Genomic DNA, 16,367 nt, shown 5'->3' on the forward strand with positions numbered 1-16,367 from the left:
AGACACACCAGAAGAGGGCGTCAGATCTTGTTACGGATGGTTGTGAGCCACCATGTGGTTGCTGGGATTTGAACTCCAGACCTTCGGAAGAGCAGTCGGGTGCTCTTACCCACTGAGCCATCTCACCAGCCCAAGGAGTAAGTTTTGATCTCCTCCCTCCTTGGTCACTGCCCTTCTGTTTTGTTTTGTTGTTGTTGGTTTTTCCAATCTTTATGATTTTAACTAGATTAAATATTTAAGTAAAATCATAACAATAGTTGTCTTCTGTCTGACTCATTTCTCCATGTGTAATTTCTTCAAGGCTGCTTCACAGGTCAGAATGCCCCCTTTAAAGCTTTTTGAAATTTTACAGTTATCTTATTTTTGGATTTTTGAGGATAGGGTCTTTCAGTGCTTTTCTTTCTTTTCTGTATATCTCTGGCTGACCTGGAACTCACCAGGCTGGCCTTGAGTTTGAAAAGATTTGCCTGCCTCTTCCTCCCGAGTGTTAGGATTATAGGTGTGCCCTACCACACCCAGTTAATTTTAGTGAGTGGTGTTAGGCCCATGGGCATGTGTATGCCACAGCATATGCGTGGAGGTCAGAGAACAGTTGGTAACAATTGGTTTTCTACTGCGTAGATTACAGAGGTCCAACTCCTCTTGTTCAGCTTGACACCAGCTGCCTTATCTGGTGAGCCATCTTAGTGAGTTATATCTATGTACCAAATTTTGTTTTTTCATTTATTGATAGCATTTGGTCTCTGTTGTGAGCAATACTGTTGTGATCGGGATGTGCAAATACTCTAAGACCTTTATTTCAGTTGGTTTGGTTGGTTTGGTTAGGTTGGTCTAGTCTATGCCCAGAAGAGGAATTGTTGGTTCTATGAAAGTTCTATTTTTATTCTTGAGGAATTGTCAGACTGTTTCCATAGAAATTGTGTTAAACTGAGATGTCTTTGTTGTTGGTTTGGGTTTTGGTTAGGGTAAATGCTTTGTTTCTAGTTCTCAGCTCTTTCCAGATGCCTTTCCTATTTCAGATTCCCCCCAAAACTAACTTTGATGTTTCTTGCCTTCAGTGTTCCTTAATTTTTTTAACAGTTTTTTTGATTCATTTATTCTTGTTTTATGAAAGTTGAGCAAAAGATAACCTCTTTACAGGAGTCCCCGATAGGGTTGCAGTACCCACATCTGGTATTGCTATTACTCTCTCATTTGCTGGAATTCTTAGTTGCATAATAATAAGATACTTGATATGTTACTTTTTTTCTTGCTTGTTACAGACTTATCTGATATTTGCTGTGTCATAGCCAGAGACAGACCAACATTGTTGTGTTCTTTCATAGCGTCAATTTATTTAATAATAAATTGAAAGCTACTTCAGTTTTATTGGTTTGACTTTGCTGATTGCCATTGATTTCACAAGTTCTTTATTACATTCCCATCTTACTTAGTAATTTTTGTTAACACCTGATTATACATTGCATGGTTTACTCAGCAAATACAGAAACACCAAGAAAGAGTTAAAGTGGCCAATAATGACAGTGAGGACTAGGGATGATACTAAAGGCACTCTAATTAAAGGGGTTAATGTGCGGTCTAGGCAAGGACCCCATGGCTAGGCTTAGCCTGGCTTATCTTAATTATGCTTAGCTCTGAAATGGGCAGACATAAGAACAGGGCATGGAAGAATCCTGCTCATCTCCAAACTGATAAGTACCACAAGTGGTCATATAGCAAGTTGGTGTTGCCACTAGGCCATGGTCTTAGGTACCCTTCCTTTTATATGTTTCAGGTCAGGGCTGCATCATTTATTGGATTGGTGTTTTTAATAAACCTATATGCCTGGTGTTTCTGATATGATTTGATATGTTCATGTATCCCTGATTTATTTTGGTAAGTTCACAAATAGCAGTTTTTATTAACATAAATAACTTACTAGGTTTTGCTCTATAGTTATGCAGTCTGTGATGTGGGAGTTGTTCTTCCTGTTCTGTGTATCCAGTATGGCTATCTACCTGCCAAACAGGTTACCTGTTCATTTTGTCTTAACACCTATACTGAAGACAGCCTAGCAAAAGGAAAACTGCGGGTTTCTAAAATAGTGACTTGGGTACATGCTCTGCTTTCTCTTCATCTTTTTAATGTCACTATCTAGTATCTTTTAAAAACAAAGATTAATGTAATAAATTCTGTTGTAAATTTAAGTAGAAAGATTTAGTTAATACAAGTTAGTTGATAAGTTACCAAGACTGCTGAAAGTGGTATTGATGTTTTGACTTTCTTAAGTTTGAATGTTTTAGTAAAGCAGTCTTATTCTTATCTAAGCTGCACATCAGACATGTAGTGAAATGACTCTGCTTATTTGCCTGAATTCTAATTTGCAGGATGAGATAACACAGGTTTTGATCTTAGTTGGTAATGCAAAGTTAGGGAGATTATGTTGATATCCCTTTTGTAGTCTTAATGAGTGTGGCTGTCTCCAGAGGACCCTAGGAAAAAAATTTAATTTTTTAACTTTAAAAAAATTTTAATTTTAAGAAATTTTAGGGGGTTGGAGAGATGGCTCAGCGGTTAAGAGCACTGACTGCTCTTCCGAAGGTCCTGAGTTCAAATTCCAGCAACCACTTGGTGGCTCACAACCATCCATAATGAGGTTTGATGCCCTCTTCTGGGGTGTCCGAAGATAACTACAGTGTACTTATATAATAAATCTTTTTTTTTTTTTTAAGAAGTTTTAGTATTTTTAATTGTGTGTGTTGGGGGCATAAGGTGGGTATGTGCAGGTATCTGGGAGAGCCAGAGGTATACCCCTGGAGCCGGGGTTCAGGCAGTTATGAAGTGCCTTATGTGGGGGCTAGGATCTACATCCATAGCCTCTTTATAGATGCTCTTAACCTTTGAGCTATATCTCCAGCTCTTAAATTCATGTGGTTATGTGTGCCCAGGTACATATGGAGACCAGAGGATAACTTGTGTGAGTTAGTTGTCTTTCACTGGATAGGTCCCGGGCGTTGAACTTGGTCTCAGGCTTGGTAGCAGGAACTTTACCCTCTCAGACATCTTGCCAGCCCACAAAGCTTTTCGATTTATAAAGGCAGTAGCCTTATATACATGGTGTTGGTAATAAGAGACAATCTGATCTTCATTGACAGAATGGGAAAATTCATATGTATACCTACTATGCAGTGGCGTGCAGTATGAGAGGCATCAGCATGTGAGGACCTCACAGATGCTAAGCAAATGAAGCTGGAATCACAAGAACTTATTCTGCTACCTTCTGATGGAGACAGTGACTTGAGGCAGAGTGAATAAGAAAACTTTATTAGCAACAAACCAACATTATTAGAAGGTAGTTGGCACCTGTCTTCAGTGACCATCTTGCTCTTTGAGTGTTTTACATGAATTTTTTTCAAGAGATAATCTCTTAATAGCAGACATGTGGGTTCCGCAGCTGAGCATTGGCTTGAAAAATGGAGGTTTGTAGAATGTGGGTTATGTACTAATTTTTACATAGATCTGCAGAAATTGCAGGTCATTAAAGGTGAAAATGATCAAGGTTTCTATGCTGACCAAAGTGACTTTTATTTAGTATTTGGTTTATTCAGTGTTTCTGGAAAACAACCTTTCAGGCATGACTTCCTCCCATAGTTTGGGATGGGAAGTTCTTGAAGGAGGTGTGATGTGTAGTTAGAGTTCATCTAAGGTCAAAAACAAATGAGAAGCCTGGCAGTGGTGGCGCACGCCTTTAATCCAAGCACTTGGGATGCAGAGGCAGGTGGATTTTTGAGTTCAAGGCCAGCCTGGTCTACAGAGTGAGTTTCAGGACAACCAGGGGTACACAGAGAAATGCTGTCTTGAAAAACAAACAAAAAAAGCAAACAAGAAAAAAAAAAGATTGTTGTCTCAGTGGTGGTTGCTGTCTTGGGTGTTCTTAGAGCCAGTCAGAATTAATTTGTGTAATGTGATTTTATATATATATATATATATATATATATATATATATATATATATATATATATCAGATATATATATATCTGGTAGTCAATGATTGGTTATTCTGTTATATACTCTGAAGAAAATTTAGAAACTTAATTACAAATCTATAAAAGTAGAAAGTATTTAGTTCCACATTTTACATGAACTGAATTTGTGTGTGTGTGTGTAGACCAGAGGTTTCTTCCCAGCATTGCACTTTACCTTATTTGTTGCACTTGGCGCTTACAGATTTCCATCAACATATTCTAAGATTTCTTTGTGTCTGCCTTCCTAAGGCTGGGATTATAGGTGTGTCCCCCAAACCCTTTCTTTTATGTGAGTGCTGGAGACTGAACTTAGGTTTTCATGCTCGCACAACCAACTACCTTACCACCTGAGCCACTTCTTTAAGTCACTATGTAGCCAGTTCTATCTCTGGTTTATGTATTTTACAGATCATTTCACTTAAAATAGTACTTTCTAGTAATTTAAAGCAAGTTTTTTTTTTGTTTTGTTTTTTGTTTTTTTTTTACAAGGTCCAGGTAATAGAGTGAATCTCACAGTGTTGTTTTGGAGATGAGTAATGAATGATTAGTAATTCCTTACCCTCCCCCCAAATACGATATTTGGTAAATACCAGCTATTGCGTTTATGTGTGTTATAATTTAGAGATCGTGTCAGTGGTAAATGAGAGGAAACACTGTTTTGGAGGCTTGCTTTCCCTGTATAGTTGAGACTTGCCTCTCCTATCTCAGGCTCTGGAATGCTAGGATACAGGCATAGGCATGTGTCACACTCAGACTCATATTTATTTTGTTAAGATTTTCTATTTGTATGTTTTAAGTATTATTTTCCACGTTGTTAGGTTCAGAGCCTTGTGTCCAGTTGTACATATTCTAGGCAGTGATTTAGAGGTGTTTAAATGATCCTGACTTAAAGAAATTCATTGTTGAAGAAGGAAAATAAACATAACAGTCTAAAGTGGTGTGATATCTTATTTAATAAAACCATGTGAAAAGTGGAATTACACAGAAGGTGGTTTAATCTGATTGTCAAAAGTTAGAAAAGGAATGTATAGACTTCCCAGGTGTATACAAAGGGGTGTGAGAGTATATTTATTAAAAGATGTGTATAATCTGGGCGGTGGTGGCGCACGCCTTTAATCCCAGCACTTGGGAGGCAGAGTCGGGCGGATTTCTGAGTTTGAGGCCAGCCAGGGCTACACAGAGAAACCCTGTCTCGAAAAACAAACAAACAAACAAACAAACAAAAAAAGATGTGTATAATAAGAAGGATGACATGAGAGTCGAGGACAAATGTATGTGAGGAAAAAGTTCAGGCATTGGAAGACAGATCTGTGTGAACTTCTTTCCATGTTGTTCAATGAGCAGTAGTCTTGGTTGGACGCTACTAAATCTTTAGCCTTTAAGGAGAAAGGGGTAAGAGTTCCAGTTTAGTGGTGCTGCAAAAAGTTGACTATTTGATCCTTTTGATTTTAAATTTTAATTTTGTACATGCATGCACAGAGGGCAGAGGGCAGTTTTCTGGAGTCAGCTCTCTCCTCCCTCCTTGTTGAGGCAAGTATTCATCTTATTTCCCAGAGGAATTGTGTACTCCAGGCTGGCTGATAGAACTTCTCAGTGAATTGGTGATTCTTATCTCCACCTCCTAACTCTGCTTCTCTGTAGGAGCTCTGAGAGTCCCCTCCACAAATAGGTCTACATTCTGGAAAGATCTGCTCACAGACTTGCTGGGACAGTTCTTGTATGGCTACTTTTTCATTAATGAGACGTAATATGAACCTTTTCAGAATGAATTGTTACTGTACGTAGGGGGAAAGGAGAGAGGGGTACTTGTATGTCTTCTCAAATAAAATTAATACAAATTTGCATTTCACAGGAAACCTTAAGAATGGAGTCTAAACCTTCCAGGATTCCAAGAAGAATTTCTGTTCAACCCTCTGGCTCTTTAAGCACTAGGATGGTGTCTGGAAACAGAGGAACCAGTTTAAATGATTCTTGTCATTCTAGAGACTCTTCCTTTAGACTGGATTCTGAATATCAGGTAGTATTTTAACTTGAATGTGTGTGTGTGTGTGTGTGTGTCAAATTAAAAAAACAGTGAATACATTTATTAGATTTTTTTTTTTTTTTAAGTAGCTGCACCTGAGGCATCCTACAATCTTAAATTGTTAAAATCGAAACAAAATATATAGCTAATGATTTTCAGACTTTGGAGACTTCACAATTGTGGTTAAGAGATTATAGTCTTGTATAAAATACTTTCTAAAATTCAAAAGCTGCATTTAGAAACAAATATTAAAGTAAACTACTTTTACTTTAATACCGAAGTGGTAGGTGTCCTCTCTCTTCCAGTTAGAATACAGAATACTCATTTGACCTTGTGTATGCACACAGCAGCGGGTAAAGTAAGAATACTGCTGGTAGCTGGGCGTGGTGGCACACACCTTTAATCCCAGCAGAGGCAGGCGGATTTCTGAGTTCGAGGCCAGCCTGGTCTACAAAGTGAGTTCCAGGACAGCCAGAGCTATACAGGGAAACCCTGTCTTGAAAAACCAAAAAAAAAAAAAAAAAAAGAGTACAGCTGGTAATATCCTGCTTTAATGTTAGATGACTAATTGGTCTATCTTAAGATTTCTCTCAGTAATAGTGTGTACCTGGGTTCTGAGAGACTGGGTTACTCCCCAGCACAGCCATCTCACCTGCCGTTTAGGAAGCTACATCACCAACAGCCTTCAGCTTGATTGTTTGAATGTTACTATTTTCTTGTAATTTCTAAGAATTAACAGCAGTTATTCCTTTTAATTTGTCTTATGTAGTCTGCATCAGCAGCAGCATCTGCATCACCATACCAGTCTGCTTGGTACAGTGAATCTGAGATAACTCAGGGAGCACGGGCACGATCACAAAACCAGCAACGGGATCATGACTCAAAAAGACCCAAACTTTGTTGTACAAACTGTGCATCTACCTCAGCTGGGAGAAATAGTGGAAGTGGTTTAAATACAGTATCAGGTAAGAATGTAAGCAGTTTCTGTTAAAATTACTTTATGAATGTTTTGAACCAAAGTCCCCCCCCCCAAAAGATTCTTAAGTTTTTAATTAAATAGTGTCTGTACAATAGTGGATTTGGAAATTCAGTAGTTTCTAAAATTTTATCTTAAACTGGTGGTAAAAATGAAATCAACTGGGACTGGAGAGATGGCTCAGCGGTTAAGAACACTTAACTGCTGAGTTCAAATCCCAGCAACCACATGGTGGCTCACAACCATCTGGAATGAGATCTTTACACCCTCTTCTGGTACATCTGAAGACAGCGAGAGTGTACTTACGTATAATAATAAATCTTTTTTTAAAAAATGAAATCAACTCTTCATTTTGCCTTTTTGCTTTACATATAGCATATTAGTAGATTTTAATTAGATAGAATAGTTGTTTTGGTTTTGGTGTGGTTTTCTTGGAAACAGCGTGTCACTATGTAGCCCTGCCTGGTCCAGAACTTAGTGTGTGGATTAAAGACTGTGTTACTATTTATTCTCAGCTATAACATTAGTATGTAGTAATCAAGTTGGTGAAAGTCATGAGTGTTCTGTTGGGTATTTTGAAAGGAGTTTTTTAAAGTGTTCCTATGAAAGCCACGTTTGATAAGCATTAAGCATTTCCTCATCATGTGTTTTTGAACTGATAAACATAGTACATTATATTTTTCATAAAATGTGGAAACTCTTAATTAAAAGGAAGTTGGGAGCTAAGAGCTCTAGATAAGGAATGAGAAAGTCATGGTTCTCACATACTAAGTGTACAGAAATGGCAAGACTGCATGCTTCCTTACATTTGTATACTTAGGGTTATATGTGTGTGTTCAGATTCCTCCAGTAAAATGTTAGATAATTCCTAAAGTTGTAAAAGGAGACAGAACTTGTGATATAACACACTTTTACTTTCTTCCTGCCTGCCGTTTTGGTTTCTCAAGACAGGGTTTCTCTGTGTAGTCTCTCCTAGAAAGAACTCAGTCTGTAGACCAGGTAAAATGCTTGTACATTACCAACTGAATTAGTATGAGTAATTCATCTCCATCTTAATAGATAGGACCTTTGAGGGGAGACATTATCCCTCTGCGGGTTGCTAATATGGTAAGGGCAGACTGACTTCAACTTTGTAGGCGCAGGTTTGCAGAGACATTTCTGTCTGTTACACTATGTGAAGGTGTGACATTCAACTCATTGAAGGATTTTTCCTCAGTGTAGAAGAGTTGTTAAAGCTAGGAAAAAACCAAGCAAGGTGGAGTATGACTTAATCCCAGCACCCAGGGAGGACTGGAGTGGATCTCTGAGTTTGAGACCAGCCTGGTATACAAAGCAAGTTTCAAAACAGCCAGGGCTGTGTTATACATAGAAACCCTGTCTTGAAACACTGCGGAGAAAGAGATTCTAAAGCTAGAAAAGGAAGAAACAAAATTTCCAAGTAAAGAGTGAGTGGACAGTATATTTGAGAATTAATTTTAGTTTACTTCTATGTAAAATCATATTTAATAAAATTCAGAGTATTGTTGCAAAAAATAAATGAATTCTTAGAGTAAAGAATATGAGAAATGTGACAGTGAAAATATTTCTGAAGCTGGTATAACATATGCTTAGAATTTGCAAGTACTTAAATCCAGTTTCCAGCATGGAGAAAAACTTGTTTTGTGATAAAATTTGTCCTGTAATTCAATTACCATATCAAAAAAGCTTTGGCTTTGTTTTAATTTTTATTTATTTTGAGGCACAGTCTTATTATGTATGTAGCCCTGGCTGGCTTAGATGTCACTATATTTATCAAGCTGGCCTAGAACTCCCAGAAATCTGCCTGCCTGATTCTACCTTTGCACTCGTAGTACTGGGATTAAGGCCACCATGCCTGACAAGGGTTTTGGTTTTTGTGGTTTATGGCATCCCTTCAACTGTATATGAAGTGTTCTGTACCTTGGCAAGTTTGCATTTTTTTTTAAAGATTTTATTTATTTATTACATGTAAGTACACTGTAGCTGTCTTCAGACACTCCAGAAGAGAAAGTCAGATCTTGTTAAGGATGGTTGTGAGCCACCATGTGGTTGCTGGGATTTGAACTCTGCACGTTTGGAAGAGCAGCTGGGTGTTCTTACCCACTGAGCCATCTCGCCAGCCCCCGCAAGTTTGCATTTTTAATCTATATTATTTTGACATAATATAACATTGTGCGTGGGCAGGCAGAATAGAGTGACTGAGACATTTAGCTTATGTGTAAGGATAGGTTTGCAGTGCTGGAGATTTTGTTTAACATGCATAGATACACCATATCTGAGATTCTGGGTTAGGTTTTCAGCATCAAAAGGAAGAATGTTTGAGCAGGAAGATAATTTGGAGGTGATAGTTTATTAGTAAATGATACTGTTTTGCTAAACTTGTGATTGCAGCTATATAACTAGGGATAGCTATAATGATAATACCTACTACCTTCATTGAATTCCTAAAGATATGTGAGCCTTGAAAACCTCTCATATAAAACTTGTTCCATTACTTTAAGATTCTTCTTGGAGGCATAGTCAAGTTCCCAGATCTTCATCAATGGTACTTGGTTCATTTGGAACAGACTTGATGAGAGAAAGGAGAGATTTGGAGAGGAGAAGAGATTCCTCCATTAGCAATCTTATGGATTATAATCACCGAAGTAGTGATTTCACAACTTCATCATGTATGTAGAAACTATATTGTTAAATATAGCTTATGTGTTATTACAAATGTTCCCTGTGTCATTATAAGACTACAATGGAGGGAATGAAATGAATTTTAATTTCATACGGAGATATCAGAATTGTCTTTTTTTTTTTTTTTTTAGTATCTTTGTTTACTCTAAAAATATAAACAGTCTAAAACATGTTCTTGAGTATTTGGATTCTGTATGCTTTAAAAAAAACTTAATACCTGTTAGTAAAGTATTATAGCCAATTGTTCTATATGACAGCGTGACTTGTCTATCACAGTTTTCATGCGTACCTCTAGCTGAATGAGGAACTAACTCTGTTATGCTGTTTTTCACTATTTTATGTGTATGAGTGTACTTGCCTACATGTGTGGCTATGCACTACTTGTGTGCCTAGTGCCCAGGGAGGACAATACTGTGATAGATCCTCTAGATTTGAGTTGCAGGTGGCTGTGAACCACTCTGTGGGTACAGGGAATAGAACCCATGTCATCCAAAAAAGCTAGTGCTCTTTGTAGCTCCTGAACTCATCATTTTAAGGATTATGTGGAACTGTATGATTGACTTGATTTATAATTAAAATTTGAAATGTAGGGTTTTTCTCTCTGTATGTAAACTTAAGCTTTTCAGCCGTGATGACATTTGAGTGGCTAACAGAAGAGTGCTACTCAGAGTTAACAGTATTGTGTAGGAGTGGGTGTTGTGCTTCTTTTAATCACAGTCCGCAGCAGATAGAGACACAGCCTGTTAATAGTTTATTCTTCTGTTGGTCCCCATAAGTTAGTACAGTAATAAATGTACCTCTTACATGGGGTATATGGAAAGTATTAAAAGAGTAGTAGTGTTTGTGATCTCCACTCAGATGGAAACAGCCAGTTCAGGAAGTTCGTTTTTTATCTGGTTGACCGTGAGACAAGGCCACCCTGAAAAGCAGAAGAACCTGGTGATCCTCCTCCCTCTGCCACCCAAGTGCTGACAGTATTCCTCCTCCCTGCCCTGCTTTTGAAAATGTAGATTAGTAGAGGTCTGTATTGAGCACAGTTCCAAGCCATTCTTACTTGTTCGCAAGGCATATCATGAAATTATATGGGCAATTTATGTAAAGTATTCTTCATATTTATTGCATAGAATAAGAAGAATCTTGAGAATTGTTTTCCTGGAATGCATTTTTTAAAAAATCATTACAGTGTATCATTTGGCCTGTGTGTGTCAATACCCGTTTCCCATTAGTGCATTTCACTTGCATCATCAGCTCTGTTTTTGAATTTGCAGTACTCTACTTTGAGTTTGTACTCTACTCCGGGAGTACTTCAGAAGTAAATTTTTTCCTATACTGTTTAAACTATTTGTTATAAGATAGATAGCATTTCATTTCAAACCCTAGTCTTTCAATTTGGCAGGAGTCAATAAATGTGCATTCAATAATGCTTAAATTATTTCATAATTGGTTACCTTCCCTTCTTTCAAAAATAGATGTTCAAGAAAGAGTTCCTTCTTCATATTCACAGGGAGCAAGACCAAAAGAGAATGCAGTGAGCACTTTACAGTTGAATTCATCATCCACCAATCACCAATTGCCTTCTGACCATCAGACAGTACCAAGTTCTAGGGACTCCAGTAGAAGTTCTTTCAGATCACATTTTTCTCCAAGACAATCAGAGTCTTTTCGCAACAGTTCACATCCTGCATTTTCATATTTTTCGAGTAGAAATGAAACTCCAACTGTAAGCAATTCGGAAAGGGGTTCATCTCAGAGACCATTTCAAGAATCTTCTGACAATGAAGGTAGGCGTACAACTAGGAGATTGCTGTCGCGGATTGCTTCTAGCATGTCATCTACTTTTTTCTCAAGAAGATCTAGCCAAGATTCCTTGAATACAAGATCATTGAGTTCTGAAAATTATATTTCTCCAAGAACCCTGACTTCCCAGTCTCGAAATAATGGAATATCATCATCCTCTGAAGTCAGTGAGGGCAGGGCATCTGAAGCATCTCAGGGATTTAGATTTCTTAGGCGAAGATGGGGTTTGTCGTCACTTAGCCAAAATCATAGCTCTGAACCAGAGGCAGAAAATTTTAACCAAGAATCAGAAGGTAGAAATTCAGGACCGTGGTTGTCTTCCTCACTTAGAAATAGATGCACACCTTTGTTCTCTAGAAGGAGGCGAGAGGGAAGGGATGAGTCTTCAAGAATATCTACGTCAGATGTACCACCTAGATCTCATATTTTCAGAAGAGATTCAAATGAAGTAGTTCATCTTGAAGCACAGGGTGACTCCCTTGGGGCTGCTGCCAACCGACCACAAGCATCTGGAGCATCGAGCAGTGCTGCTGCAGGTGGCTCCACCCCAGAGCTGCCTCAGGGTGGAAGAAATCCAGGAATAACAGGGATTCTTCCTGGCTCCTTATTCCGGTTTGCAGTCCCACCAGCCCTTGGCAGTAATCTGACTGACAATGTCATGATTACTGTAGATATTATTCCTTCTGGTTGGAATTCAACTGATGGGAAAAATGATAAAGCTAAAAGTGCACCTTCAAGAGACCCAGAAAAACTGCAGAAAATCAAAGAAAGGTAAGTTTGAATATTCAACATACATTGTAAGCTAGATCAGATTAAAGATTTAAAATCGCTCTTGTTATCTAAATTTTCTTACAGACAAATGGTGATATAACCATAAGGTAAGTTCTGGGGCATGACTTTTATCAAGAAATGATATGCAGGGCAGTGGTGACACACGGCTTTAATCCCAGCACTTGGGAGACAGAAGCAGGCTGATTTCTGCGTTCAAGGCCAGCCAGGGCTACACAGAGAAACCCTGTGTCGGAAAACCAAAAAAAAAGGAAGGGAGGAAAACAAAAAAAAAAAAAAAAAAGGAAGGAAGGAACATGTCTTAATTTACCTTGATACATACAAATTCTTTTTCCATGGATAGAGTACTGCTAAATAAAACTTAGGAACAAGAGCCAAATGGTAGCAAATTACCAGTCTATATTAGCCTTTCATAAATTAATTGGCTTACCACTTATTTTTTTATTTCTCAATTTTCCCTTTAAAGATACATTTTAATATGGGTTATTTTCCTGATTTTAAACTTCCACATTTTTATTTTAAAGAAACATTTACTCTCCCCTAGTAATATTTATTAGCTTTACTACTTGTTCATTGTGGCAGTTTCCTCTGATTGTAAATGATCTGAAGATTGTAGCTTAGGTTTCTTACCTTCAAAGATGGCTTTATTGATCTTGACTGTTTACAATGGTGTACCACTCTGCCTAGTTAGGTAGGTTTTGGTTTTATTTGGTTGGTTTTTGCTTTCTTTTCTTTTTGAGATATTCTCATTATTACATAGTCCTAGTTGGCCTGGAACCAATAGCGATCTACCTGCTTCTGCCACACCATGTCCTAGATAACATAGTTTTAAAAGAGCACTTATCTTGACAGTTTATAGTATGTGTTTTTATGTGTTTATTATATTTTAACCTCCTATATAAGGATTTTTAGACTGATTGATGAACACAGAAAAATTGGATCTACTTAGTAAAATAGAGTTGAAACATGAAGGGAAACATGTTAAATACAAAACAAAATGTTTAGCTTTTCAAAATAGTTTGTGTTTAATGTCATGTTTCTGATTAAGCTAAGGCAGAAAGTTACCTTACATAAGTTCGTGTGTCCCTTTCTGTGTCTTGCTAACTGACTCTCACTGTTCAGGCTGTATTCATTCAATACTGTCCGTTTATTGTGTGCCTCTTTTATGTGCCATCAGCTAACTAACAGAATGACTTTTAACAGAAAACTTGGCTTGTTAAAAGAGAATTCACATATAAATGGTACATGTTAGTCTGTTAAATAGAGGATAATAGAAAATGTGTGTTTCAAAGATTAAGATTGTTCTGAAGTAACCTTAAAATTCTATTGCAGTTGACAAAATGATGTGTGTGTTACCCTTTTACTATTGGATTTCCGGTAACCTAGAACACTTGAATAGTTAAAATCTTAGTGATTTTGAAAAAGGTGAACTTAAGATACATTTCTAAAAACAAAAGGTGAGCCATTTGGAGATGAGCGCAGTGCAGCAGGCCTACTCATGTCCACATTGCGTTCACAGTGGCATGAACTCTCAGGTCACTCAGTGTTGCTTGCCCTACTCCTCAGTGTAAGTAGAAATGAAAGATTGAGATTCTGTATAATGAAATGGCTATTTAAGAGGAATTAAGATAGTTTTGAATTATGTGCCTTCTCTTTTAGCCTCCTTTTAGAGGACTCTGATGATGAAGAAGAAGGGGACTTATGTAGAATTTGTCAGATGGCAGCAGCGTCATCATCTAATTTATTGATAGAGCCATGCAAATGCACAGGGAGCCTGCAGTATGTCCATCAAGAGTGTATGAAAAAGTGGTTACAAGCCAAAATTAATTCTGGTAAGAGTCACCCTTTTAGAGAATTTGTTTTCAGATTCTTTTTCTAAGATATATACATATTGTAGGTATTTCTGCTAACAAATCTGTATACTATATATAATTATAATTTAACCAGTGGTTATGACATATACCAACTTACACCATACTAAAGGATGAATCAGACACACTCACCATTTAGCAGCTATGTATTTTGAGGAAGATTTATTGCCTGTGTCATTTGTCAAGTTGTCAGGGAATCCCTTTGTTATACCTGTTTTCATGGTATTGGTTGTTAAGGGAGCACCTTTCTTAGGGTACACCTTTTAATTTTAGAGCTTGATAATAAGAATCTGGCTTTCAGAAGGAGAAGAGCATTTTAGCAGAGAGAGCAGCTACTAAGAAAGACTTAGGTGTATTTAAGGAACTGAGTGGTCATGGTATGGCTGGCATCTAATTAATAGTTGAATATCAGTTTGGTTGATACAGTTGTGCTAAGAATAACAGAGGCTACCTCATGCAAGACTTTTTAAAATAGGGGTTAGAGCTTTTTTTATCTAGGTATAATAGGAAGCCACTCAAGGAGGCAAAATTGAAATAATCTTTTTTTTTTTTTTTTTTTTTTTTTTTAATTTTCCAAGATAGTTACTTTGTGTAAGCCCTGGCTGTCCTGAAGCTCTTTGTAGACCAGAGATCAGACTGCCTTTGTGTCCCAGGTGCCTGGGGCTAAAGGTGTGCACCACCACCGCACCTTTGCTCTGGAGAATAGATTTCAGGGTAGGACCAGACCTGTAGCCAGGAAACTAAGCATAATCTATTCTCAAAACACTTGCTAGAGTTGGTGATTGATAATTAGCATGCGGTATTGCTGGTAATTTTCATAGAAATGGGATGGTATAGGTATGTTTTAGAGATAAGTTTATTGAAATTTGCCAGGAAATTATAGACCTTTTACTTAAATACGAAAGATAGAAATAAAATTAGATTGAGGCAGGGTAACTCAGTTATATTTTGGATGTGTACTATATTTGAACTTCATTTTAAGTAACTACACAGAAACATCAGATAGGCTGTTAGACAAGTCTCATCATTTCAGAAGGAGCACTCAAAATTAGTTTCCAGTACCACAACATTACTATAATCTGGAAGCTTTGAGGTTAAAGTTTTAGAGAAAGACCAGGTATCAAAGAAGTGGGCTAAGACAAATCCCTGGGGCATCCAAGATCATCTGATTTGAGGAACAGCCTCCGGTCAGACTGTTGGTGAGAAGGTGAGAAAATGTTATTCTAAATAAGCCAAAATAATTGTGTAGAAGTGGATATGATTAACTCAGTATTGATAAGGATTGAAGAATTGTAAGATGCTAACCCACGCAATGGGCTAAGGATGTGATTTAACAGAATCCAGTGCTTGCTGGGCAAGCTTTAGGACCTGAGTTCAGATCCCTAGCACCTGTGTAAAAGCCTAACATGGCTCCAGTCGTAGCACTGGAGTTGAGCTAATCTAACCAAATTGGAGAGTTTCTGATCCAGTAACAGACACAGCAGTCTTGAAAATTAGGGTAGGTAGTGATAGAGGAGGACACCCAGTGGTAGGCTCTCTGGCTTCCATGTGCACACACATGAACATACGTGTAATACATATACACACATTTTTTTAAGTGAAAAGATAAGATTGATGATATGTATGTTAAAGGGAGATACTACCTCATCGGCTCTTTTCCCAACAAGCTAAGATACAAGGTAGCAAATTAGGATATTATATGGGGTCAAGGAAAAACATTTATTTTGAGGTAGGGAAACACCGGAGTGTGTTTTTGAGAGGGTGTTGGGTTGGAGCAGGGAAACCCATGAATCACAAGAAGGCATCTGGAGCACGGGGTGGACACGGGGTGGACACGGGGTGGACAGGAGGAGAGCTGGTTCATGTCCAGGAAGCTAGTGGAGATATGGGTGTTGACCTGTTTATTGCTTTTGTAAAAGAATGTATGACCTGCTATATTAATGTTTCCATTTTCTTAGAGAAGGGGATCTTTAATTAAGGGATAGGTTAGCAGGTCTTTAGATGCTGGGCAATAACATTCTGGTATGTATATTTTTAGGTAACATTAATGTCCATATGATTTTAGAGAGGGGGGAAACGATTTAGTACCTCCTCTCATTTGTAAGGTCTTGTGTTTTAATACTCAGCCCTGCCAAAAATATTGAAATGAAAGACATGCATTTTTTTTACTTATTATTTTATTTTATTAGATATTTTCTTTATTTACA

The 16,367-nt window shown here is 37.6% G+C and overlaps 1 protein-coding gene across 7 annotated transcripts in view; it reads left to right on the forward strand.

Moving 5' to 3' along the window:
• March7 (membrane associated ring-CH-type finger 7) overlaps positions 1-16,367 on the forward strand; it is a 37,065-nt gene that overhangs the window by 10,088 nt on the left and 10,610 nt on the right. For 5 of the 7 annotated variants that reach the window (XR_003843446.1, XR_003843445.1, XM_029536077.1 and 2 more), the window contains exons 2-6: positions 5,857-6,021; positions 6,797-6,992; positions 9,523-9,690; positions 11,173-12,271; positions 13,949-14,121. Coding sequence is in view for 5 of the 7 variants with exons in the window: in XM_029536077.1 (XP_029391937.1) it covers positions 5,869-6,021; positions 6,797-6,992; positions 9,523-9,690; positions 11,173-12,271; positions 13,949-14,121 (1,789 nt within the window). In the remaining 2 variants the exon portion in view is untranslated. Of the gene's footprint in view, positions 1-1,698; positions 1,876-5,856; positions 6,022-6,796; positions 6,993-9,522; positions 9,691-11,172; positions 12,272-13,948; positions 14,122-16,367 lie in introns of those variants that run through there. The other 2 variants (XM_029536079.1, XM_029536080.1) reach the window with 2 other exon arrangements.

This window comes from Mus pahari, chromosome 3, assembly GCF_900095145.1.
Source record: "Mus pahari chromosome 3, PAHARI_EIJ_v1.1, whole genome shotgun sequence".
NCBI classification, from domain to species: domain Eukaryota; kingdom Metazoa; phylum Chordata; class Mammalia; order Rodentia; family Muridae; genus Mus; species Mus pahari.